General features: G+C 40.8%; 1 protein-coding gene across 2 annotated transcripts in view; it reads left to right on the top strand.

Annotated features, from left to right (window-relative positions):
• The window catches only part of CACNA2D3 (calcium voltage-gated channel auxiliary subunit alpha2delta 3), an 871068-nt gene that overhangs the window by 627717 nt on the left and 217430 nt on the right, over positions 1 to 25921 (top strand). For both annotated transcript variants that reach the window (XM_081524872.1, XM_081524871.1), the window contains 2 exons: positions 22603 to 22674; positions 23956 to 24036. In XM_081524872.1, the coding sequence (XP_081380998.1) occupies positions 22603 to 22674; positions 23956 to 24036 (153 nt within the window). The remainder of the gene's footprint in view (positions 1 to 22602; positions 22675 to 23955; positions 24037 to 25921) is intronic.

Raw genomic sequence — 25921 nt, 5'->3', positions numbered from 1 at the left:
TAGGAGTGATATTATACTAACTGGTTACACACTTGATCAATAAATATTTTCACCAAATACATAGGCAGTGTTCTGAAGTTCCGGTTAAAAAACATGTAGCAATACAGACCTGAAGCCTTCAGGCCAATACAAATCTGTTCTTTTTGGTGAAAATTGAACCACTTTCTCCTTTGGATTCATTGTTCATGAGTTCAGCAATGAAGAAAGGTCCATATTTTGTAGAACAGTACAACAGTTTGCATTTTTTCCCTTATATTATTCTTGACATCTATGAAGATGTCTGGGAGGTTCCATTTTATAGTAATAACAGAATTGCCCAGAGTTGTTTGCAAATGTATATTCAGTAGTCACAAAAACAGTCCAGTTTTCAAATTGCATATTCATCTAAGTAGGTTCTGTCTATAGGAACTAGACATCAGTTGTTCACTGTGTGATGAACTTAATCTCTATAACATGGAGCCTTGAATACTTAAAAGAAAATAAATACTTTTGGGGCATTTCAAATTTGGCTTTTATGTGATTAACTTCTCAACACAGGTGCACCTTTCCCCTTCATTTTGTGTTGTCTTTACACAAATTTGGAGTTTTCTCAAAGACAGTGTCTTGAAGGTTTTGAAGGTACTCTGTGTCCTGCCTGGCATCATATTAGTTAATATAGTCTTGAAAATTCAGAGCAGGCATAAGCATTTTTCTTAAAACCATAGTTAAAGAAAACCACATCTCTAATCCTGTTTGGAACAGCAATTGATGGAGTCCACGCTATACAGTACGGCAAACGATCCCTGTTCAATAGCCAGACCATGTGTTTTGTTTCCTGTTAGGAACAGCTTCACTTGCCTTCTTGAACAAACACAGCAGGGTTTGAGATCTGTTGTTCTATGCCTGCTGTGATATTCTGTGCTGCTTAACTTTTTTGAGGACTCAGGAGTGCATAAATTAGCTTGTTAAACGAGGGTCGATTTTTGGTTTTTCTTTCGGGATGGGACTCTTTTATTAATCTCTCCCCCTAAGTGTAAATGGGATCCTGAATCCATTTGCATTTTCTTTATATCCTCGTTTATATTATATTTAGGAGGAATAAATGGAAGCAATCATTTATCTAAAGCCTTCTTTCCTTCCTTCCTTTCTTTCGTCTTGTTCTTTGGGTATAAACTCATGCAAGTGGAATTTGGCCAGCTCTTATCTCAGTGTAATCAGATTTCAGCAATTGTGGAGCATCATTTATCATTCCTTGTCTCATTTAACTTCTGCACTTTGAAATGTTGACTTGTCATTGAAGATAGAAAATTGAAAGTTTGCAAAGCTGCTGTTTTCAAAGAACTGTAGGTCTAGTGATTTTAGTGTTTCATTACAGTTATATAAGCAGCTAAATGGATGCAAATGAAGTGCAAAATGGAGAGGTGATAACTATTTACTTTTGGGTCTGGTTTATGACTCATTTGCTTTTACCTGACTGGCTTTCTGTGTAAGTTGTATTTTGTTTTGATAATTCTGTTTTCTTCCTCATCATTTACTCTTATAAGAACACATGCAGGCATCTTTTATATGCATTCTCAAGCTGCTGCCGTTAAAATTGACTGAACTCAAGAGTTGGAAAGATGGTAGCAGTACAATGAGCTATGACTTAAATTAGTAGATTTATTTTGTGAATAAGGCAAGGAAAGTAGAAACTGGAGCAAGTCCAATCACCTTAGCTCCCCCTGTGGTCAGTGTGATGGATTCTGTGGAAATATCAGTTACAACATATTGTTCCACCATAATGATGATCACAGAACTAAACATTTTATTCATTGTGGTAGTTCTGTACAAGCGTATCTATGGCATTCCAGAGAAGCTGCCCCTGTTGCTGTGAAAGGAGGTAAACTTAGCAAGGTTCACAGCCACGTGAGTCTTTTTCAAGGTGAGAATATTGGAGTGGGTTGCCATTTCCTCCTCCAGGGTATGTTACCCACCCAGGGATGAAACACAAGTCTCCTGTGTCTCCTGCTTTGAAGGTGCATTCTTTAGCTGAGCCACCTGGGAAGCCCTTATATGAATCATGGTCAGTCCCTTTCCCATTTGCCCTGTTAAACTGTGTATTTGAGACCATAAAGAAATGAATGCAAAACCCTCAGATTAAAAGTGCATGGCTTCCTGATGGTGGGATGACCCTCAGAAGAGTGCACTGGGGCTCTGGCTGCAGCCCCATATGGGCTAATGGGGGGCCAGAGAGAGCTATTTTGGGAGCAGGATGCTATTTGCATTTCTTATTTAGAGGAAAAGATTTGTTAAATTTAAACAACCTTATAATGTATCTTTTTTTGTGTATCTGGAAAAAAATATTCAAGTTGTACCCATTTGGATATATATTTGAACTTTTGTAGCATTTATGTACTGTTTTATAATAAGGAAAAGAACAAAGTGACAACAGAGAAGTACATGAGCAGCACTTACCAGGGCCCACCCACAATGAATGCTTAACTCAGTGAAATACTACTGATAATGCTAGTCCATACCTTGTTTAACAGAGACACATTCGATACAAACAAAGCAGAAATGGTTTTGAAACACTGGTATGATTTGTGTTAAAAAAAAAAAAAAAGATGAGATATTATAAAGTAAAAAACTGAGAATTGATTTAAAAATCCCATATATATATCAATGCTTTCTAGTCCCAGACTTACTTTTTAGTGTCTTAGAAATTTAAAGCCTTCTTTCAAAAAAATCCTCCGTTAGTTAAGATGTGAATGTCTTTTATTACAACTATAAAATATGATTCTCTTGAGGTGCTGAAACAATGCAAACTCTACTCACAGCATTGCTAAAATGAAACTGCCTTTCCTTTTGAAAGTCAAAAAACATCTGAATAAAAACAGTGGGATTTTAAAGCTTATTTTAAATTGTTCCTACATTCCCCCCAAAGAAATTTATATACCTTTCTTCCTTCCATACAGAAGGGAAGACAGAGGGTTGAGAAAATTTCTTTTACAAAGAACGATGAATGGCAATATTGTGGCATTAATGTCAGCATAACCCATATTAATCCTAGGACAATCTTAAAGAGGATATTCATGGACACTGGATGTTCTGAAGTCCTTGCTTCTAGATGCAATTCTATAGGTCATTGTTACTGATCCTCAGTTGATATTGAACTCAAAACTGGGCTGACATTTTGAGGTTACCCCTGTATTTATTGATAGACTTAGAACACCTGTATCCATCACGATATACAAGATGTATTTCCTGAAAAATCAGTATAGAAATCTATACTTTATTGGTCAAGACCCTGGAAAAGTATGTCATTTAAAGGACAGCTGTATGGAGTAGCTTAATGAAGTAAAGAATTAAGCAAACTAGAATGTGTGAAAATGAGCCAGAAATACTTTTTTTTTTTCTGATTGTGTTACTATGTTTCCATTATCTCAGAGGGACTAGGAAGAGAGAGAGAACACCCAAAGAACAGCATTTCAACACAGGACTAAGCAAAATCAATATGATTTAGTGATTAATTTGAAAGCTAAATCTATGTCAAAACATAAATCCAAGTCAGTTCAGTTCAGTCGCTCAGTCGTGTCCGACTCTTTCCGACCCCATGGACCGTGGCACACCAGGCCTCGCTGTCCATCACCAACTCCCCTAGGCCACCTAAACTCATGTCCATCAAATTTATGATGCCATCCAACCATCTCTCCTTTGTTGTCCCCTTCTCCCCCCGCCCTCGATCTTTCCCAGCATCAGGGTCTTTTCCAATGAGTCAGCTCTTCACATCAGGTGGCCAAAATATTGGAGCTTCAGCATCAGTCCTTCCAGTGAACACCCAGGGCTGATCTCCTTTAGGATGGACTGGTTGGATCTCCTTGTAGTCCAAGGGACTCTCAAGAGTCTTCTCCAACACCACAGTTAAAAAGCATCAATTCTTCAGCACTCAGCTTTCTTAATAGTACAACTCTCACATCCATACATGACCACTGGAAAAACCATAGCCTTGACTAGACGGACCTTTGTTGGCAAAGTCATGTCTCTGCTTTTAAATATGCCATCTAGGTTGGTCATAACTTTCCTTCCAAGGAGTAAGCATCTTTTAATTTCATGGCTGCAATCACCATCTGCAGTGATTTTGGAGCCCCCAAAAATAAAGTCTGACACTGTTTCCGCTGTTTCCCCATCTATTTCCCATGAAGTGATGAGACCAGATGTCATGATCTTAGTTTTCTGTATGTTGAGCTTTAAGCCAACTTTTTCACTCTCCTCTTTTACTTTCATCAAGAGGCTGTTTAGTTCCTCTTCTCTTTCTGCCACAAGGGTGGTGTCATCTGCATATCTGAGGTTATTGATATTTCGCCCGGCAGTCTTGATTCCATCTTGTGTTTCTTCCAGCCCAGCGTTTCTCATGATGTACTCTGCATATAGGTTACATAAGCAGCGTGACAATATACAGCCTTGACGTACTCCTTTTCCTATTTGGAACCAGTCTGTTGTTCCATGTCCAGTTCTAACTGTTGCTTCCTGACCTGCATACAAGTTTCTCAAGAGACAGGTCAGATGGTCTGGTATTCCCATCTCTTTCAGAATTTTCCAGTTTATTGTGATCCACAAAGTCAAAGGCTTTGGCATAGTCAATAAAGCAGAAATAGAAGTTTTTTTGGAACTCTCCTGCTTTTTTGATGATCCAGTGGATGTTGGCAATTTGATCTCTGGTTTCTTTGCCTTTTCTAAAACCAGCTTGAACATCTGGTAGTTCACAGTTCACGTATTGCTGAAGCCTGGCTTGGAGAATTTTGAGCATTACTTCACTAGTGTGTGAGATGAGTGCAATTGTGCGGTAGTTTGAGCATTCTTTGGCATTGCCTTTCTTTGAGAGTGGATTGAAAACTGACCTTTTCCACTCCTCTGGCCACTGCTGAGTTTCCCAGATTTGCTGGCATATTGAGTGCAGCCCTTTCACAGCATCATCATTCAGGATTTGAAATAGCTCAACTGGAATTCTATCACCTCCACTAGCTTTGTTCGTAGTGATGCTTCCTAAGGCCCACTTGACTTCCCATTCCAGGATGTCTGGCTCTAGGTGAGTGATCACACCATCGTGATTATCTGGGTTGTGAAGATCTTTTATTGTACAGTTCTTCTGTGTAGTCTTGCCACCTAGACTCTACACACAGACATCACCAAATGGTCAACACCAAAATCAGATTGATTATATTCTTTGCCGCCAAAGATGGAGAAGCTCTATACAGTCAGCAAAAACAAGACCGGGGGTGGACTGTGGCTCAGATCATGAACTCCTTATTGCCAAATTCAGACTTAAATTGAAGAAAGTAGGGATAACCACTAGACCATTCAGGTATGACCTAAATCAAATCCGTTATGATTATACAGTGGAAGTGACAAATAGATTTAAGGGACTAGATCTGTTAGACAGAGTGCCTGATGAACTATGGACGGAGGTTCATGACATTGTACAGGAGACAGAGATCAAGACCATCCCCATGGAAAAGAAATGCAAAAAAGCAAAATGGCTGTCTGAGGAGGCCTTACACATAGCTGTGAAAAGAAGAGAAGCGAAAAGCGAAGGAGAAAAGGAAAGATATTCCCATCTGAATGCAGAGTTCCAAATAATAGCAAGGAGAGATAAGAAAGCCTTCCTCAGCGATCAATGCAAAGAAATAGAGAAAAACAACAGAATGGGAAAGACTAGAGATCTCTTCAAGAAAATTAGAGATACCAAGGGAACATTTCATGCAAAGATGGGCTCGATAAAGGACAGAAATGGTATGGACCTAACAGAAGCGAAAATCCAAGTCAAATCTATATTAAATCAGTGGTGAATCACCATGAGTGATTTTAATCTGACTCTGTAGTTCTTCACTTTAGGGGATTTCCTGAGTGGCAGGTGTAGTAGGTCATTCTCATGAGTTGCTCTAGAGAAAACATATACTTGCAGTGTATACTCATAGGCATAGCCTTTATTTTTGTCACTTTTTTGGCATAATTTTTTGATACAATTCTAATTTGCACCAACAAAATTTGTCTACTTTTATTGTTTATGCATATTAAAGTTGGAAAATTGGTCTGCCTTTTCAGTTTTTTATATTAAAATCAGATAGTTGTTGATCTGATCATAGTTCAGCCACCTGATCTTTTTCCTGTCTCATTATTCCCAGGTCACACCCCCAATTAATGGGTGTATATCCACTACAAACCCCAATACAGCCCAGTTCCGTGAGAACTGGAGGGATGGCTCTGTGCAAGCTTCCACACATCTCATGCCAAAGGATTCAACTGAAATGACCCTCTAGGGTAAACTGGAGCAATTGTGCAATCATGTACAGCAAAACTACTGAGAAGTCCAAAAGCAGAAAGTTAGATGTTTATCTTTTCAAATTAGCTGGAAGGATTTTGGAAAACCCATCCTAGTTTCATGAGGTAGAAAAATGTCAGGCAAAGGACTAATGCCATGGTATGGACTTTCTTTTTCCAGAAATGACTAATGGAATTGAACCACTCACTGAATCATGAACCCTATGTGCTTGGATTGGACCCATCCATGTTTGCCCAGGGCTGGGACACATTAGATGATTTGGCTGGGTGCTTCTGAAGCATCTCTCCTTTCGTTCCTGACCTCCTTCCTCTCTAACAATTTCCTTCCCATTGTGCATCATTCCCTACCTTCTTTAATGTTTTCAGTGACAACTACCACCACCTTGAATTACTTTCTAAAGCATGTTATCTATATCATGGGATAAAGGGGAAATTTTTAAGTATATTTTGTATATGAAATTTGCATGGAGAGATAGATGAAGTTCAAGTTTGGGAAAGCAGTGGATGGATTTCAGAGAAGCTTAAGGACTTCTCTCCCTAACCTAGCATGGTTGTTATGAGATCAGTTGCACTTATTGGATGTGTCAGGCACTGTATTAGGTGCTTTACATCCATAATTCGATTTAATCCTCCCCCAAGCTCTTGGAGTTACTCCTTTTAGGGATGAGTTGCTTGGTTGCCTCTTTTACCACACTCCAAGATTCTTAAGGCAAAACATATCATTTGTCTTTGTACCCTGAAAATAGGAGGCTGAGGGAAGAATGATTTGCTCAGGGACTGTAGTGTCAGGTAGGCCAAGGCACCAACCTGCACCCTGCTGCCTTTTGTGACCTAGAGCCAGGTACCTTCCCCTTTATCTTTAATTGATTCAACTGTAAGATGGCTGTAGACACTTCACCACGGTTAAATTTAGTGCTGTATAGATGTTAAATGTTTAAAGCAATGTTCAGTAATAGCAAGACAAGTTTGGAAAAAGAACGTGACTGGGTGGATAGGTGGATGGATAGATAGAAGGAAGGATGAATAAATACAAAATGACTCAACAAATTTGAGTTACTTGTTCAGAGATAATTCACGCCTATTTGCTTCTGTAGCTCATTTCTCCTCTCTATGCTGCTTTCCAAGGAAATCATAGTGTTCAACTAAACTATCTTTTAAAAGTCCTTTTCCCTTACCTCTGTGACATCATAAAACTTTTGCCCCTATCAGCAGCAACAACACACAGGTACCAGCCTCCCAGACCCTGGTTACAGTCTAAGTTTGACCTCATTAGCACAAGCAAGATACCCTAAGAGAAGGTGGCAAGAGCAAGTAGAAGATGCACAATATAAAATAGATAATGCTAGCCCAGAGTCGTGTTCGGATTCTGGTACCAATTCTCAGTGACTCCTTTTCCTCTCTGAGCCTCATTTATAAAATAAATAAAAGGTCAGGATTAGAATAAATTCATTCAAGGATTATTTGCTGAGCACTTCTTATGTACCAGGCTCCATGCGCCATGCTGTGGATAAAGAGAGGAACCATTCCCAGCTTCTGCCCTTAGAATTCACAGGATGTACAGAAACCCCAGCTTTGCTTCCAGCCCCGGAGTTCAATGACTTTACTGTGTTAACCGTTAGCACGAATTTGGTCTTAGATTGTATCTTAGGTTGCTTTTATGATTATCTTTCTAGTGAAGTTTGAAGGCTTTCTTTTCTCTCCTTGCTATTCTCTGGAACTCTGCGTTCAGTTGGGTAAGAAAGCCTACTTAAGTGAACAGTGCAAAGAAATAGAGGAAAACAAAAGAGAAGAGACTGGAGATCTCTTCAAGAAAATTGGAGATACGAAGGGAACATTTCATGCAAATATGATCACAATAAAGGACAGAAACGGCAAGGACCTAACAGAAGCAGAAGAGATTAAGAAGAGGTAGCAAGAATACATGGAAGAACTATATGAAAAAGGTCACAATGACCTAGATAACCATGATGGTGTGATCATTCACTTAGAGCCAGACATCCTGAAGTGTGAAGTCTACTGAAACTTAGGAAGCATTTCTACAAACAAAGCTACTGGAAATGATGGAATTCCAGCTCTACTTTTTCAAATCCTAAAAGATGATGCTGTTAAAGTGCTGCACTCAGTATGTCAGCAAATTTGGAAAACTCAGCAGTGGCCACAGACTGTAAAAGATCAGTTTTCATTCCAGTCCCAAAGAAGGGCAGTGCCAAAGAATGTACAAACTACCATACAATTGTGCTCACTTCATATGCTAGGAAGGTAATGCTCAAAATCCTTCAAGCTAAGCTTCAACAGTACGTGAACTGAGAACATCCAGATGTACAAGCTGGATTTAGAAAAGGCAGAGGAACCAGAGACCAAATTGCCAACATCCATTGGATCAGAGAGAAAGCAAGGGAATTTCAGAAAAACATCTACTACTTCATTGACTATGTGAAAAACTTTGACTGTATGAATCACAACAAACTGAAAACTTCTTAAACAGATGGGAATACCCGATCACCATACCTGTTTCCTGAGAAACCTGTATGCAGGTCAAGAAGGAATAGTTAGAACAAGACATTGAACAATGGGCTGGTTCAAAATTAGAAAAAGAGTACATTAAGGCTGTCTATTGTCAACCTGCTTATTTAACTTCCATGCAGAGTACATCATGTGAAATGCTGGACTGGGTGAATCACAAGCTGGAATCAAGATTGCCGGGAAAAATAATAACAACCTCAGATATGCATATCATACCAGCCTAATGGCAGAAAGCAAAGAGGAACTATAGAGTCTTTTGATGAGGGTGAAAGAAGAGAGTGAAAAAATTGTCTTAAAATTCAACATTCATAAAACTAAGATCCTGGCATCTGTTCCCATCACTTCATGGCAAATAGGTGGAGAGAAAGTGGAAGCAGTGTCAGATTTTATTTTCTTGGGCTCTAAAATCACTGTGGACTGTGACTGCAGCCATGAAATTAAAACATGCTTGCTCCTTGGAAGAAAAGCTATGACAAACCTAGACAGCGTATTAAAAAGCAGAGGCATTACTTTGCCAACAAAGGTCTGTATAGTAAAAGCTATGGTTTTTCCAGTAGTCATGGACGGATGTGAGAGTTGGACCATAAAGAAGGCTGAGTGCCAAAGAACTGATGCTTTCAAATTGTTGTGCTGGAGAAGACTCTTGAGAGTCCTTGGATAACAAGGAGATCTAACCAGTTAATCCTAAATCAGAAATATTCATTGGAAGGAGTGATGCTGAAACTGAATCTCCAATAGTTTGGTCACTTGATACGAAGAGCTGACTCACTGGAAAAGACCCTGATGGTAGGCAAGATTGAGGGCAGGAGAAGAAGGAGGTGACAGAGGGCAAGATGGTTGGATGGCATCACCAACTCAGTGGCAGTAAGCTTGAGCAAACTCTGGGAGATAGTGAAGGACAGGGAAGTCTGATGTGCTGCAGTCCATGGGGTCGCAAAGAGTGGGACACTACTGAGCGACTGAACAACAACAAGTGAAGTTTGAGAACATATGGTTCCCATTTCCACTTTGTTAGGGAAGGTTTTATGGAGGAAGCAGCATTTCAGGGGGTCTTTAAACAGGAGAAAGATTTTGTCCCAGAGCCTTGAAGCCCTGACTGTTAGCTGTGTTTTCAGGCATTTGGGAAACGTCTAAGCCATGTTTGTAAAAATACAAATCTTTGGCCACAGTATGTGGGGGGGGGGATGTTCAGTTATATGGCATAGCTGATCATGAATATTGGCCAAAATCCAGTGCCCCTAATAATTCCTATTTCCTTATTTTGAAGATTTCTGAAATAAGCCTGTTGTATACTGTAAAGCAGTTCCCTAAGACAGCTTTCAGATATGTTAATCTGTAATATTCTCTTGTGCATGAGTTTGCTTATATACATGTCCCTGGTCAAAGACTGCATCCTCTCTGTCTAGATATTTACCGATAAAATGTAGTCCCTGCTTAATGACTTAGATCTTTGAAACACTGGGGCGGAGTGGGGTGGGGGGAGAAACAACAAAAAAAATTTTCCTGAGTAGCAACAACTTTATTAGAAAAAAGTTATTTTGAGATTCTCATTCAGATGTTCTAACAGTATCTTGTATTATCATGCACAAAGTTGTCTTCAGGTTGTTAAAAAGAGAAAAAGAGAACAAACAAATTCAACAGTTTAGTTCATACAAGATGCAGGTAAAGTTCAAAGAGGGAAATCTGTTTACTTTTATATTTAGGCAACTTAAAATACACTGAACCCCATAGAAATTCAGAATCTCCAGATCTCAGATGAAGGTAATAATGATTCTGTAAAAAGAGGAAAAGTCTTGGCTAAAAGCATTGTGTCATTTATGTAGCATTTCAAGGACTGAGTTATGACAATTAAGACAATCAAATGCAAAGCAAGGTGGAAATGTTACTTAGAAGGTTTGCTTCTTCCTTTCTTATTTTTCACTGCTACTTTCTTAATGCCTTAAGTTATTTAGGGTTCAGGCATTTTGCAAGAATATTGAAAAATGCTAGTACAAAATGGGAGTCTAGACAGTGGTTGGTGTTCTTAATTTGTCTCGATTTTAAAAGGAAAGCAAATTATCTGAGTAGTATTTTAAAAGACAATTCATATTGCTTATACTGAAAGAATCAACTCAATTAAAAATAATAATGCCTGCTTTTTCTAAATATCTTGTTATAAAAAATATCCAAAATACTGATAATCGAATATGTTTAACCTAGACTATAACAAATTATTCTGATAGCATTTCCATATCAGAATGTTACCATGGTTTGTATAAAGGACTATTTTGATCTTTATGCAAAAAGGGATTTAAATAGGATTATTATTATTTATTTGTTTTACTTATTTTAAGACATTAATATTCATTCCAAGCATATTCTACTCAATGGTTTTTTATATAATGTTTTCTGTAAGTGAGAATTTATGAAATGTTCTTTTTACTAAAATTTTCAGTCATACAAAAAAGAGATAAATTCTTTAGAAAGCACTTTAAGATACACACACAGAGCCAGTAGTGATTTAAGAATCTTTTGGTTTTATCGCTGAAGCAAGCTATTCTTGCTCTCCCTTCTCATTTCAAAATGACTTCTTAGATTATTGAGTAAATTAATTTTTAACTGTGCCTATGTATGTAAATCCTCTTGTTTAAAATCAGCCACTGTTGAAACAGCCAGCAGATTTCATGACCATCACTAATAGCTGTGGCAGTCTTAAGTAATATGAGAGTAAAATTCACAACCAGAGTCAGATAATGTTAATATTAGCCAAGCAGACAGTGTTGATACTGAGATTCCTTTTCAGGCTTGCAAATACACCAGTAGGATGTCGTTTCCATGTTTCAATGGCTTTTCACGTATGTTTTACCTCTGAAGAGTATCTATATGTTTCTCCTAAGAAAAGGTCCTCTGTGTATACCCAGTACAGAAATTTAAGACAGATCACTGAGTATGGTTCTTACCAGATTCTTGCCCTGCTACTTCTGTTCATATTAAGGATAAGGGATGTTGTGATGGTAGAAGGAGAGGGAGATTCTGGGGAGGGGAAATAGGCAGACATTGAAAAGGAGTAGATACAGAGCACCTTTTTGGTCTGGGAAAGGTGGAAAGGTCCAGGGATCTTTTTTGTGTGTGCAGTGGGGGCAAGCGGGTAGGTGGGAGGGACTCTACATATCTACATACTCTGCAGGTGTCCTCTTCTAGATCTGTGTTTCCCTGATCTTCTCCTTAGTGCTATCTCACCAACTAATTTGTACAGAGTGTTATTCTGTTAACTTTTTACTATCCAGCTCTCCCCTCACCATGGGGTGTGAAAACTGGAGAACATGGATGGCATCTGCCCCATCCATGTTGCCCCCCATTATGTGCTAGCCAGAGAATGGCCTTGGGAGAGTCTGAGATCATTGGTAAACTTGAGCTCATATAGAAATGAGAGAATACCAAGGAGTTGGGTTCCCTTCTGTTAAATCCGTGTTTGAGAAAGCAGGTGGGAAAGAACCCTCCCTTTTCCTGCATACTCCCATCAGGTTCTCAGATCATGGACACTTTTTTTTTTAAAGAATCAGTGGTTCTCCTTTCAAAATGTTTCATCTGATATTTAAAGATGTACACAGCTGCATATTTCCCCCAAAGGTTATTGGCAGAAGTAATAGTTGACATCACCTGTGTTTCAGTTTGATGGGAAACTAAGTGACATTGGTTACAATTTAAATACATTTTTATTGGTAAGGCCTGTAAATGGTTTATTTCCCAGGACCCTGTGCCTGCAACTCACCCTAAGTGCCCCTAGATGGTGGTAGTGTCTTTTTCTGGAATGCATGTTCATGTCATACTAGGTGTTGGAAGGAAGACAGAAGAGATGCAGCTGTGTACTCACAAATTATGTGCACATATATCAAGTATTTCTGTATTATGTTATACATTTTTATGATGTACTCTATTAACATAGTTAATATGCTGATCAACCTTAACAAGAAAATAAAAGCATATAAACATAGGAGAAAGGATAGAAGAAATATGATATTTGTGGAGAGATGGCCTTTGTTCCTGGCTTGGAGCCATTCTCTTCCCAAACTGAGTTCCCCACTTGTGCACAACCTTCTCTTTCAGCCCAAACCTCCAGGGCTGAGCGGATCTGGCAGGAGGCTCTGCTGAAAACCACCTGGCAACCCTCAAATGAACTGCCAAGCCTGCTGCCCTTAACCCACTCAGATGCCTTCTCAGGGCCAGGAGTCCTGCTTACCTCCTTTCTCTGGGGCTTGGAACTCACCACCAGGGCCCTCCAGCTATAGGATAAACAGAGAATTCTGCCACTGGCCCTGGCAAGCACCCTCTGAATGGAGATGTGAAAGAAGGCAACATAGCAGATGTCATTGAAAAGTCACAAATCCAGTGCATGTCCTTTTGGGCAAAGAGAAAAAACTTACTGCCTCAATTTATCCCAATAGAAGAAAGCATGGATGGAGTTGATCTTAGGGTTGAAGGCTTTTAGGACTGGTACCTTCCCATCCTTTCCCCCTTCCTCCCTCCCTGTCCTTCTGCTTTTCCCTCATTACACACACACACACACACACACACACACACACACACTCATCTCTCCTCATCTTTCTGGGTTGACTTTATTTTCTCAATTACTTCTCTGTGAAGAGGGGACATGGCTATCAGGCTTACATTCCTAAAACCACACACAAAGCAGTGTAGAGAGTTTTTCTTATTCACTCCAGATGGAAAAATGGAAAGTCCCCAAATAGCCTACTTTGAGTCCATGTGTCTAATTAATAAACCAATCAGTGTGACCTGGGCAGAGAGTGAGTGAGTGTGTGTGTGTATGTTTGTGAAGGGCTATCTATGGTTGGCACAGCCTGGGTTGGATGCCCAGCCACATGTGCAGGGTGGGAGAAGTTAACAGTCAATGAAACATTGTATATGCAAAGGGTGAAGAATATTTCCCTAAAGGACAGGGTTGGTATTTGCAAACAGAAGAAAAAAAGTACTAGGCAATTTTTTCAAAAGGTCTACCCTGCATTGTTCTATTTGCAAATATTCTCAAGTAAAGTAATTGATGAAATTGCTATGCAGCAGATAACTTGTTGCTAGTGTTGTTAACCTGGTTTTCAGAAAGCTTCTGAATTGGTCCAAGAAGCCTGGAAGAGTATTTTTCTTTTTGTTTGGGCTGATCATGAAGAAGATAGCCTTCTGCTCAGGTAATGAGAGACAGTGTGCCTGGCCCAGCCAGCTCTTCCCTCTCTGCCTCATTCTTTCCTGTCCCTGCTGGTGGACTTGTGGTTCCTCAGGGGTAAGACCTGTGTCTTATTCCTGGTTGTCTTCCCATTGCGTGGCATGAAACTTGGCACATAGCTGATGCTCAAGGAATGTTTATCAAGGGAATCGATGAATAATAATGACTAGACCTGCAGCAAAATTGGTAGACCACAAACCCGCTGCTGTTATCCTATCTGGGCCGCACCCTAGAGCTGTTAGTGGGAAACTAATCAGGCGTTAGGAGGAGAAGCCTGGCATCGCTTCATGTACCTCACACATGAATCCAAATGCATATTCATATGAGCCCACATGCATGATTAACTTGGGAAGCTGACAGGAAGCAGTCAATCTGTTGAGCAAGTTTGTTTTTTATAAACCAGATGTTCGGTGTTATTATTCATCATTTCCTTTGATACCAGAACGGTCTCCATTATGTAGCTTAGGAAATGAAGGATATGGAATAATATACATTTTTATACAGTTGATACCACAACCAAGCATTTCAGGGGCCTGTTCAAAGCCTGGGAAAGTGTAACTGAATGGCAGTTCATCTTGGGATTCACACTCGGACTTCAGTTAATGGGATTTTTGCCCAGATGGACCGTTGCGACCCCCCTCTCCCATTCCTAACTTAGGAAAATGAATGTTGACTTTATGTCTGCATTTTCCTTGGAAGACATGTCTATGAATCATAAGCCGTGCTCTTGCCTCAGTGGCCATTACAGGTTAGGGAGCCACAGAAAAGAAGGTGGTGTGCGGACAGAGGGTGTCTGGCTGTGGTTGGCTGCCTAACTCTTGACTGGTGGTCTTAAGAAAAAAGCCTTTTGCCACAAGCTGCTTTTCCCTGTGGCAGAAGTATAGAATGCCTTTCAATCAAAAGGTGCTTACTGTGCAAATTAAGTTTCAATTTGATGTTCCTTCTCCATGAAATGTTTAAGGTTCACAGAACCCAGACCCACTGGAGAGTGGAAAAGATGGAGCTGGTGGGTGCCGAAGAGCATTTTCATGCTGTGTGGGTGTTATTTCCGGAGTGCTGCCAGCCGTCATGGCCATACTGATGAGTTGATGTATCATCGGAAGAACTACAGGTTAGGGTTCTGGCCAAACTAGTGCAAATCTGAGCCAGAACTGTCCCTGAAAAAGGAACATGTGAGCTTATAGCAGTGGCTAGACTGAGTCCACTGCATTTCCTTTGTTTACTTGTGGCTGCTTAAAAATGAATGGTTTCTGTACAAATGCAATATTATGGGTTTAAAAAAATTTTAAGTAATGATACAGTAATTATTTCTCATGTCCACTGTATAATCATAAGGGATTTGATTTAGGTCATACCTGAATGGTCTAGTGGTTTTCCCTACTTTCTTCAATTTAAGTCTGAATTTGGCAATAAGGAGTTCATGATCTGAGCCACAGTCCACCCCCGGTCTTGTTTTTGCTGACTGTATAGAGCTTCTCCATCTTTGGCTGCAAAGAATATAATCAGTCTGATTTCAGTGTTGACCATCTGGTGATGTCCATGTGTAGAGTCTTCTCTTGTGTTGTTGGAAGAGGGTGTTTGCTATTACCAGAGCGTTCTCTTGGCAAAACTCTATTAGCCTTTGCCCTGCTTCATTCTGTACTCCAAGGCCAAATTTGCCTGTTACGCCAGGTGTTTCTCGACTTCCTACTTTTTCATTCCAGTCCTCTATAATGAAAAGGACATCTTTTTCGGGTGTTAGTTCTAAAAGGTCTCTCATGTCTTCATAGAACTGTTCAACTTCAGCTTCTTCAGCATTACTGGTTGGGGCATAGGCTTGAATTACAGTGATATTGCACAGTTTGCCTTGGAAACAAAGAGAGATCATTCTGTCATTTTTGAGATTGCATCCAAGTACTGTATTGTGGACTCTTTTGTTGACCATGATGACTACTCCATTTCTTCTAAGGGATTCCTACCCACAGCAGTAGATATAATGGTCATCTGAGTTAAATTCACCCATTCCAGTCTGTTTTAGTTCGGTGATTCCTAGAATGTCAACGTTCACTCTTGCCATCTCCTGTTTGACCACTTCCAATTTGCCTTGATTCATGGACCTAACATTCCAGGTTCCTATGCAATATTGCTCTTTACAGCATCACACCTTGCTTCTATCACCAGTCACATCCACAACTGGGTATTGTTTTTGCTTTGGCTCTGTCCCTTCGTTCTTTCTGGAGTTATTTCTCCACTGATCTCCAGTAGCATATTGGGCACCTACCGACCTGGGGAGTTCCTCTTTCAGTATCCTATCATTTTGCCTTTTCGTACTGTTCATGAGGTTCTCAAGGCAAGAATACTGAAGTGGTTTGCCATTCCCTTCTCCAGTGGACCACATACTGTCAGGCCTCTCCACCATGACCTGTCTTGGGTGGCCCCACACGGCATGGCTTAGTTTCATTGAGTTAGACAAGGCTGTGGCCCATGTGATCAGATTGGCTAGTTTTCTGTGGTTATGGCTTCAGTGTGTCTGCCCTCTGATGCCCTCTCACAATACCTACCGTCTTAGTGGGGAATCTCTTGGACGTGGGGAATCTCTTCATGGCTGTTCCAGCAAAGCGCAACCACTGCTCCTTACCTTGGACGAGGGGTATCTCCTCACGGTCGCCCCTTCTGCCCTTGAACGTGGAGTAGCTCCTCTCGGCTCTCCTGCGCCCGTGCAGCTGCTGCTCCTTGGACGTGGGGTTGCTCCTCTTGGCTACTGCCCCTGACCTTGGACTTGGGGTAGCTCCTCTTGGCTGCCGCCCCTGACCTCGGACGTGGGATAGCTCCTGTCAGCCACTCCTGCGCTGTCACAGTGTGGCGCTCTCGGCTGCAGCCCCTGACCTTGGGCATGAGATAGCTCCTCTTGGCCACACTTATGATTATACAGTGGAAGTGAGAAATAGATTTAAGGGAATAGATCTGATAGACAGAGTGCCTGATGAACTATGGACGGAGGTTTGTGACATTGTACAGGAGACAGGGATCAAGACCATCCCCATGGAAAAGAAATGCAAAAAAGCAAAGTGGCTGTCTGAGGAGGCTTTACAAATAGCTGTGAAAAGAAGAGAAGCGAAAAGCAAAGGAGAAAAGGAAAGATATTACCATCTGAATTCAGAGTTCCAAAGAAGAGCAAGGAGAGATAAGAAAGCCTTCCTCAGCGATCAATGCAAAGAAGTAGAGGAAACAACAGAATGGGAAAGACTAGAGATCTCTTCAAGAAAATTAGAGATACCAAGGGAACATTTCATGCAAAGATGGGCTCGGAAAAGGGCAGAAATGGTATGGACCTAACAGAAGCAGAAGATATTAAGAAGAGGTGGCAAGAATACACAGAAGAACTGTACAAAAAAGATCTTCACGACCCAGATAATCACGATGGTATGATCACTCACCCAGAGCCAGACATCCTGGAATGCGAAGTCAAGTGGGCCTTAGAAAGCATCACTATGAACAAAGCTAGTGGAGATGATGGAATTCAAGTTGAGCCATTTCAAATCCTGCATGATGATGCTGTGAAAGGGATGCACTCAATATGCCAACAAATCTGGAAAACTCATCAGTGGCCACAGGACTGGAAAAGGTCAGTTTTCATCCCAATCCCAAAGAAAAGCAATGCCAAAGAATGCTCAAACTACCACACAATTGCTCTCATCTCACATGCTAGTAAAGTAATGCTCAAAATTCTCCAAGCCAGGCTTTAGCAATACATGAACCGTGAACTTCCAGATGTTCAAGCTGGTTTTAGAAAAGGGAAAGGAACCAGAGATCAAATTGCCAACATCCACTGGATCATCAAAAAAGCAGGAGAGTTCCAGAAAGACATCTATTTCTGCTTTATTGACTATGCCAAAGCCTTTGACTGTGTGGATCACAATAAACTGGAAAATTCTGAAAGAGATGGGAATACCAGACCACCTGACCTGCCTCTTGAGAAACCTGTATGCAGGTCAGGAAGCAACAGTTAGAACTGGATATGGAACAACAGACTGGTTCCAAATAGGAAAAGGAGTATGTCAAGGCTGTATATTGTCACCCTGCTTATTTAACTTATATGCAGAGTACATCATGAGAAACGCTGAGCTGGGAGGAGCACAAACTGGAATCAAGATTGCCGGGAGAAATATCAATAACCTCAGATATGCAGATGACACCACCCTTGTGGCAGAAAGAGAAGAAGAACTAAACAGCCTCTTGATGAAAGTAAAAGAGGAGAGTGAAAAAGTTGGCTTAAAGCTCAACATTCAGAAAACTAAGATCATGGCATCTGGTCTCATCACTTCATGGGAAATAGATGGGGAAACAGCGGAAACAGTGTCAGACTTTATTTTGGGGGGCTCCAAAATCACTGCAGATGGTGATTGCAGCCATGAAATTAAAAGATGCTTACTCCTTGGAAGGAAAGTTATGACCAACCTAGATAGCATATTTAAAAACAGAGACATTACTTTGCCAACAAAGGTCCGTCTAGTCAAGGCTATGGATTTTCCAGTGGTCATGTATGGATGTGAGAGTTGGACGGTGAAGAAAGCTGAGTGCCAAAGAATTGATGCTTTTGAACTGTGGTATTGGAGAAGACTCTTGAGAGTCCCTTGGACTGCAAGGAGATCCAACCAGTCCATCCTAAAGGAGATCAGTCCTGGGTGTTCATTGGAAGGACTGATGTTGAAGCTGAAACTCCAATATTTTGGCCATCTTATGGGAAGAGTTGACTCATTGGAAAAGACACTGATGCTGGGAAGGATTAAAGACAAGAGGAGAAGGGAACGACAGAGGATGAAATGGTTAGATGGCATCGCCAACTCGATGGACATGAGTTTGGGTAAACTCCGGGAGTTGGTGATGGACAGGGAGGCCTGGCGTGCTGTGATTCATAGGATCACAAAAAGTCGGACACGACTGAGCGACTGAACTGAACGGACAGTAATTATATTTGGAATTAGCTTCTGAATGAAGTCGATACTATATCCTGGCTTAATATTTAGAAGTTAGTTTCCCATGATCTTGTATTTGGGCCAGGACAATTACCAGTGACTTATAACTGATTTTTACTGTTTGCAGGAAAAAGCTTCATTTCTCATTATTGTCAGTAGTTATGTTTTTATTTCATCCATGATACATATTGGCATTGCTTGAAATTTTGATCTGAGCTCCAGAGTGGAAGTTGCCCAGCGTTATGGATCAGCTCAAATCAGTTTTCTTTGTAGCATTAAGGTTTAATCAAGGAGTCAGAATATGGGAAGATTTCTGATTCTTTATCGTGAATTATTTATCGTGGCTTGGTTCTGCCTTTGCAAATGGCATTGCATGCCCCCATTGTTGGCCACAGTATACTTTAAGTATATTTAGCAAGGTATTGGAACCATGGTTCCAGAAACTGTTATATATTGGTTGGCTTGGTTCCTGGCAACAGTAATTGTCAGCATTATCTCATAGTTAATATTATTTGGTTATTAATATTATATATAGTTTGTTTATACTAACACCAAAATTAGGCTGCCCCAAATAATAGATTACAAGATTAAATGTTTCTTACTCCGCATTCTCCAGAGAAAGAGAACCATGAGAGATGTGTATGTTTTTTCCTTAAATGTAAGATAAGTATACATCCACAAGGAGAGAGGGGGAGAGAGAGATTTTAGGCAGTTGCCACTTAACATACGTGTTGGGGGCTGACACATCTGAACACTGTAGGGCAGGTTGGCGGGCTGGAAATTCTAGCAGAATGGGGTTTTACAGTTTTGGGTCTGAAGACAGTCTGGAAGAAGGATTCCTTCTTCCTTGGGAAAACTTCTTTTGTCTTAAGGCCTTGACTGATTGGCTAGAACACACACAGACTATGGAGAGTAATCTGCTTTATCAAAGTCTACTGATTTTTTATTGAAATATAGTTGATCTATAATATTATCTTAGTGTCAGATGTACTACATAGTGATTTGACATTTTCAAACATTATGAAATGATCATCACTATGTCTAGTAACCATCTGTCCCTGTACAAAATTATTATATTACTGACCACATTCCTTATGTTGTGTTCTATCACTGGAGGTTTGTATCTCTTAAGCCCCTTCACCTATTTTACTCCCACCCTCCACCTTCTCCCCTCTGGCAGTCATCTGTTTGTTCTGTATCTGTGAGTTTGTTTTTATTTTAGCTTGTTTGTTTTGTTTTTTAGATTCCAAGTATAAGTAAGACATCTGACTTAGATTTCTTTAAACTACTGCCTCTGTGCTGGGAATTGAAATGTGTGAGATTTTGCAAGTGCTTTTTAAGAGCAGAGTCCCCATGTCCTATAACTCTATGCCTCCTCTAAAGATAAGCCCTGCTGATTTTCAAAGCCATATGTTCAGGGGTCTTGGCTTCCCAGTATAGGACCCCTGGGCTGAGGAGCCTGGAGCTCAGATCGCTTGCTCCTTGGGGAGTGCCTCTACAATTATGGTGTTCCTCCTGTTTGTAAATGCTGACTTGGAGGTATGGGACTTGAGCTTACCACACCTCTGCCCCTCCTATCCATCACATTGTGGTTCCTTCTTTATGTCTCCAGTTGTGGAAAATCTTTTCTGCTAGTCTTCAGGTTGTTCTCATAGATAATTGCTCTGTAAGTAGTTGTAATTTTGGTGTGTCCTTGGGAGGAGGTGATTTCAGGGTCTTTCAGGGTCTTCCTACTCCATCATTTTGGCCATCTCTAAAGTCAACTAGTTTAAGTGTTAATTACATTTAAAAAATACATTTACAACATCTAGGCTGTTGTTTGATCTAATGACTGGCACCATTGCCCAATCAGGTTGCCACATAAAATTTACCATCACATCATGAATTCCCAGTCCTTGAGGGATCATGAGATTCTTGCATTGTTTAGCTTGTCATGGAGGAATAGGCCCATCTTGACATAGAGGTAAAACTGATAAAAACATGGTTTTCTCTGTCCCTGTTAAGAGTTTTCCCAACTCATATTAGTTTCTCTTCAACTATCATCGTTATTGATGGTGGAGAGGATTGCCTTTTAACAGGCTTCTTGAATTTTAATGTGCATACCAATTATTAAAATAAAGATTCAGATTCAGAGAATCTGCAGAAGGTTTGGGATTATGCATTTTTAGGGCACTCAGGTGCTGAAGGTGCTGCCGTTCTGCATACTACATTACAAGAAATGCTGTCCTATTGCTCAAATAACCTATTGGACGAAGAAGACTGGTAAAATATTGACCAAGTTTAATGACCTGGTCTCAGGATGCCTGCCAGTCCATGGGGACCTCAGTCCATAGGACCCTCTAGATTTCAGAATCTTCTAATAGTCTTTTCAAAGAAGTCTGAGGGAACAACACCTTCTTTTCTGTGAAATTAAAAGCGACGCAAAAGTGCCCAAACATCAGAAAACACTCTAGCCTGAAGTTAGTGGATTCTCATTCACAGGTGGCTTTATTTGAAGCTTGAATGGGCTGTGAAACCAGGAAGTAAACCTCTCCTACTGATTGGCCCATTTTGGTCCCTGTCATCAGTGTCACATGCCTTGATCTTACTGGAGACTCTGCCTCTTGCTAGCCATGTGATCTTGAAGGCAGGGAAAGGAAACTAGCATCCTTTGAGCACTTGCAGATGCCAAGTACTTTGATGGGCAGTTTCACATTTTATCTTCATGGCAGCAAAGCTGAGGAATAGTTGGTGTTATTTTAGATGAGAACATGAAGGGTTAGATAAAGATTCAAAGCTAAGAACTAGAACCAGGTTTGTCTTGGACCAAAGCCTACTGTTATCCAAGACTCAGTTTCCCCATTTGCTCACAGAGCAGAGTAGGGGTTTATACCTTTCTGCTGACACTGTTGTGAAAGACAGATACGATGGTGGGTCTCAGTGCACTTGTATGCAATTCAGTGAGTTACAGAATCATACTATGGGCCAAATTTCAAGGGTTGTTCTTCCAGGAAGAATGTTCAGCTTCTTACCAGTGATTCAAAGATGAAATGATCAAGTTATTTTTTCATTTTGTTTGTTTTCCATCTGGGACTGGCATGCAGATATATGTAGAGATTCAAAAGGGCCATGACTCAGCTACCTTGGAGAGAATAAATGCTTCCAGATTCCATTGTTTGCAGCAGGGGCAACTCGTAAAACCCCTTATGCTCATGCTTTCTGATCCTCAATTTCCAGATTAAGGAGAAGCATTAATATTGCACATATTGAACATAAAAGTCTGTAAAGTAAAACAATAAAATCAATCTGTAGTAATAAAATAAAATGAATCACTAGGATCCAAACAGGGCTTTATTTGAACTCAAATGGCTGAATGCAATAAACAGATCAGCTGGAGTGACTGATGATAGCTAACATTGTTTCCTCCGCCCATGAGGAGGGGCTAGGATCTTCATCAGCACATCCAGGTAGCGGAATATTGCCCTCCCACCTATGCTATAAAGACTTGAGTGGACACTGGTCCATTTCCAACAGCTCCTGGTCAGGAAGGGATGAGATAGTGAAAAGGTATGGCCTCTGGCACTGTTTTTTCCAGACCATTCTCAGGTAACTGGCTTTTCTGTCTCCATCCAGCTTGCTGATGATCAGGGCCCCGTCCTGATGACCACGGTCGCCATGCCTGTGTTTAGTAAGCAGAATGAAACTGTGAGTACAGTGACTGGATTTCCTTCTTGATGCTAGCTCAGACCCTCTCTGACTCAAGCTCTGGTGACCTTTATTTACTTATTTAATTTAAGGATGGAGGTTGTATAATTTTTCCTCACTTTTAATCCTGCTGTTAGAATCATGAACTCAAGAGTAGATGAGAGGAATTTAAGCAGGCATCTTTTTACAGTATGCAGCACTTTTCCAAAATTCAAGTGTTTAAATGACCAGAGGAAGGAAATCTCCAGAAAGAATCCTTGATTGTGATGGGGTGATCTTGCTCTCATTTATAGGTCCCAGCCTTGAATTAGATCCCCAGGGCTGTGACAGTGAAGTGCCACAGATGGGATGGCTTACAATAGAAGTGTATTTTCACAATTCTAGGGGCCAGAAGTCCAAAATTAAGAAGTCAATTGTAGGGGAGACTCCTTCCTTGCCTCTTCCAGTGGCCCCTTGTTTTTGTGGCAACATAATTCCAGTCTCCGCCTCTGTCTTCATATGGCCTTCTTCTCTGCTTATCTCTGTGTCCTTTCCTCTTAAAAAGACACAAATTGTTGGATACGGGCCCCATCCTACATCTAGGATGATTTCACTTTGAGATCCTTAATTAAGTACATCTACAAAGACCCTATTTCCAAATAGGAACACAGCCTGAGGTTCTGGGGGCAGTTGCCTTGAGGGGAAACAGTAGACAGGACAGTAGTAATGGGTATCTTATTCTAGAAGGCCCTTTCTGACATCAGAAAGTATAGCACATCACGTTGACCTTGCGACCTGTAACCCTGGAGGCCTATTCCTTTACCTCAGTCTTTGGTTCCAACTGTCTGGAAAAATGTTAGGGTTTTCGCATCTTTCTCTGGCTATTTAGTCTCTTTCTCCTGGGCACCAGATGGCAGTATAAATTGAGAACATAGTTATGCTAAGTATTTCCTATAAAAAGTTTCTGTAAGAGAAGCTGATTGATGATTGAAACTCCTTAGCTTCTTCAGATTCTTAGTTTTCAGGAGAGAAAAGGCAATGGTTCTTAGGGTGTCTTGGTATGGGTGTGTGTTGAAGGTTATAATAGTCAACATTTGGCCTGAGAAGCTGCCATTCTTGCCTAGGAATGTTTTGGGTGGGGAATGGAAGTTACCTTTTGCAAATCTGGACTAAGCTTCAATTTCTCTCAGTTTGAAGAAGGCGCCAGACTGTGCCTATGGTATGTGACTTTTCAGGAGATTATATTTATTCCGCCAAATTAACATTCTATTGTTGTTATTGTTTAATGTTTCTTTTCAATAGAGATCGAAAGGCATTCTTCTCGGTGTGGTCGGCACAGACGTCCCAGTGAAAGAACTTCTGAAGACCATCCCCAAATACAAGGTAATGCATTGCTTAATTAAGAGTCGAGAGCCAGATGCACGAGATAATCTCACAGCCTGCCATAGTGACAAGAAAAGCTTGAAGGAAGCCCACTCTTTCTAGAGGGTTCTGTGTTGTTTTGTTTTGGTAGAATAATAAAAGTCCAGGAAGATCTGATTAGGTCTACATGTGCCCACCCACGTTTGTGTGGGCCTGTGGAAGTCTACACAAGTCTGCAGGACTATACAGGTCTTACATCTCTGAATATTTTCTAAGCCAGTCTTGACTCACTCCAATCTGAGGACCCCCTAAAATCTGTTGCTTCTTAACAGAAACCCAATGAGGCACAAATAAAAGTGGTCCCTGCTTCTACTGAATAAATATTCCCTTTATCCTCAAAGGTACTGGGGTACAAATTAATATTCCTTTCCTAGTGCTACATTAAACCTATGGCACTAAGAGAAGTGTAAGTTTGTTTTGAATTCTGGGGATAGTTGAGAGGGTGGAGTAGTAAAGCTTAAATACATGGTCTACATGCCACCTGAAATCATTTCACTGTATGGTGTTTTTCCTAAGAAAGCAAAATAGGTCATGTGAAGATTAGATAGAGGGCTGAGGAGTGAGATCCGTAGGGGATTGTTCAGACTCAAGATGTGAACTCCTGCCTTCTCAGGCTTCCCTTAGCTGTGGACATCAGCACGTCACCACTTTGCATAAGCCCATGCCACACCTCTACCTGTTGGCCCAGGCTTCTCAGAGAACCTATAAGGTCAGGTTCTTCCCAGTGCTTCCTAGCTGGTCCTCAGAATTTGATCCACTCCTAGAAGAGCAAACTTCTTTGAATAAGCAAGGCGTGTCTGTTCCCATGTGCTGATTCCATTTAGGTGATCAAATTAGAAAGCTACCTTCATAATAAAAGGAAATCAACTCTAAGCTAAAATCAGGTGTCCAGGCTACAAAAGGCAGCCTCATTAACAAAAGAAATTTTCTGATTGGGTTTACTGAGTTGAAAAAGTCTTTCTTCCTGCTATCACCCTGGAGCTCTGACAGCCAGGTTCTTTCACCAAAAGGGCTTTTCCATTTGGAGTTCAGGTTCCAGAGTGTAATATGACATCTGGTTGACCCAAACTCACACAAGCACATGTTGAAAACTGTTTAGCTCCCCAGAGGTGGAAAGTCAGGGGGTTAGGGAGCTGTTTGAGGCCCCTAAAGATAGTGGACTTTACTCTTATTGAAATCCTTAGACTTAGAGGCCCAGAATTGGTGGCTCACTGTTTAAGAAAGGGCATCCCACCTTTACCACCCTTAAGCCTCTAGCATCATATATGATGTAGAAGCCCAAATACAGGGCCACTATTTAATACATGCCCAGTAAATAAGAAAGGATGAACATATAGGTCGGTGTGTGTGTGCTTTGTCACTCAGTTGTGTCTCACTCTGTGACCCCATGGACTGTAGCCCGCCAGGCTTCTCTGTCCATGGGATTTTCCAGGCAAGAATACTGGAGTGGGTTGCCATTTCCTCCTCCAGGGGATCTTCCTGACCCTGGGATGCACGTCTCCTGCATTGGCAGGTGGATTCTTTACCACTGAGCCACCTGGGGAGCCCAGAACATATAGGAAATGGTAAAAATTACCCTGTGAATCTGTTTCTCAAAGCTTCTTCTACTAGACAATGTACTAAGATCTTTATAGCATTATCTCACTTAATAATAGGTAGACGCTGCTATCCTTGGCTAAAGAAACAAGAGACTCAGAAAATTTAAATATCTTGCCAAGTCTCAAACTAGCAGTCCATGCTTTTAGCTATTACCAACCTAGACAGTATATTAAAAAGCAGAGACATTACTTTGCCAACATAGGTCCATCTAGTCAAGGCCGTGGTTTTTCCAGTAGTCATATATGAA

Source organism: Giraffa tippelskirchi, chromosome 9, assembly GCF_054371585.1.
Source record: "Giraffa tippelskirchi isolate mGirTip1 chromosome 9, T2T-mGirTip1v1.2.pri, whole genome shotgun sequence".
Lineage (NCBI taxonomy): Eukaryota > Metazoa > Chordata > Mammalia > Artiodactyla > Giraffidae > Giraffa > Giraffa tippelskirchi.
This window is presented reverse-complemented; position numbering and strand designations above follow the sequence as displayed.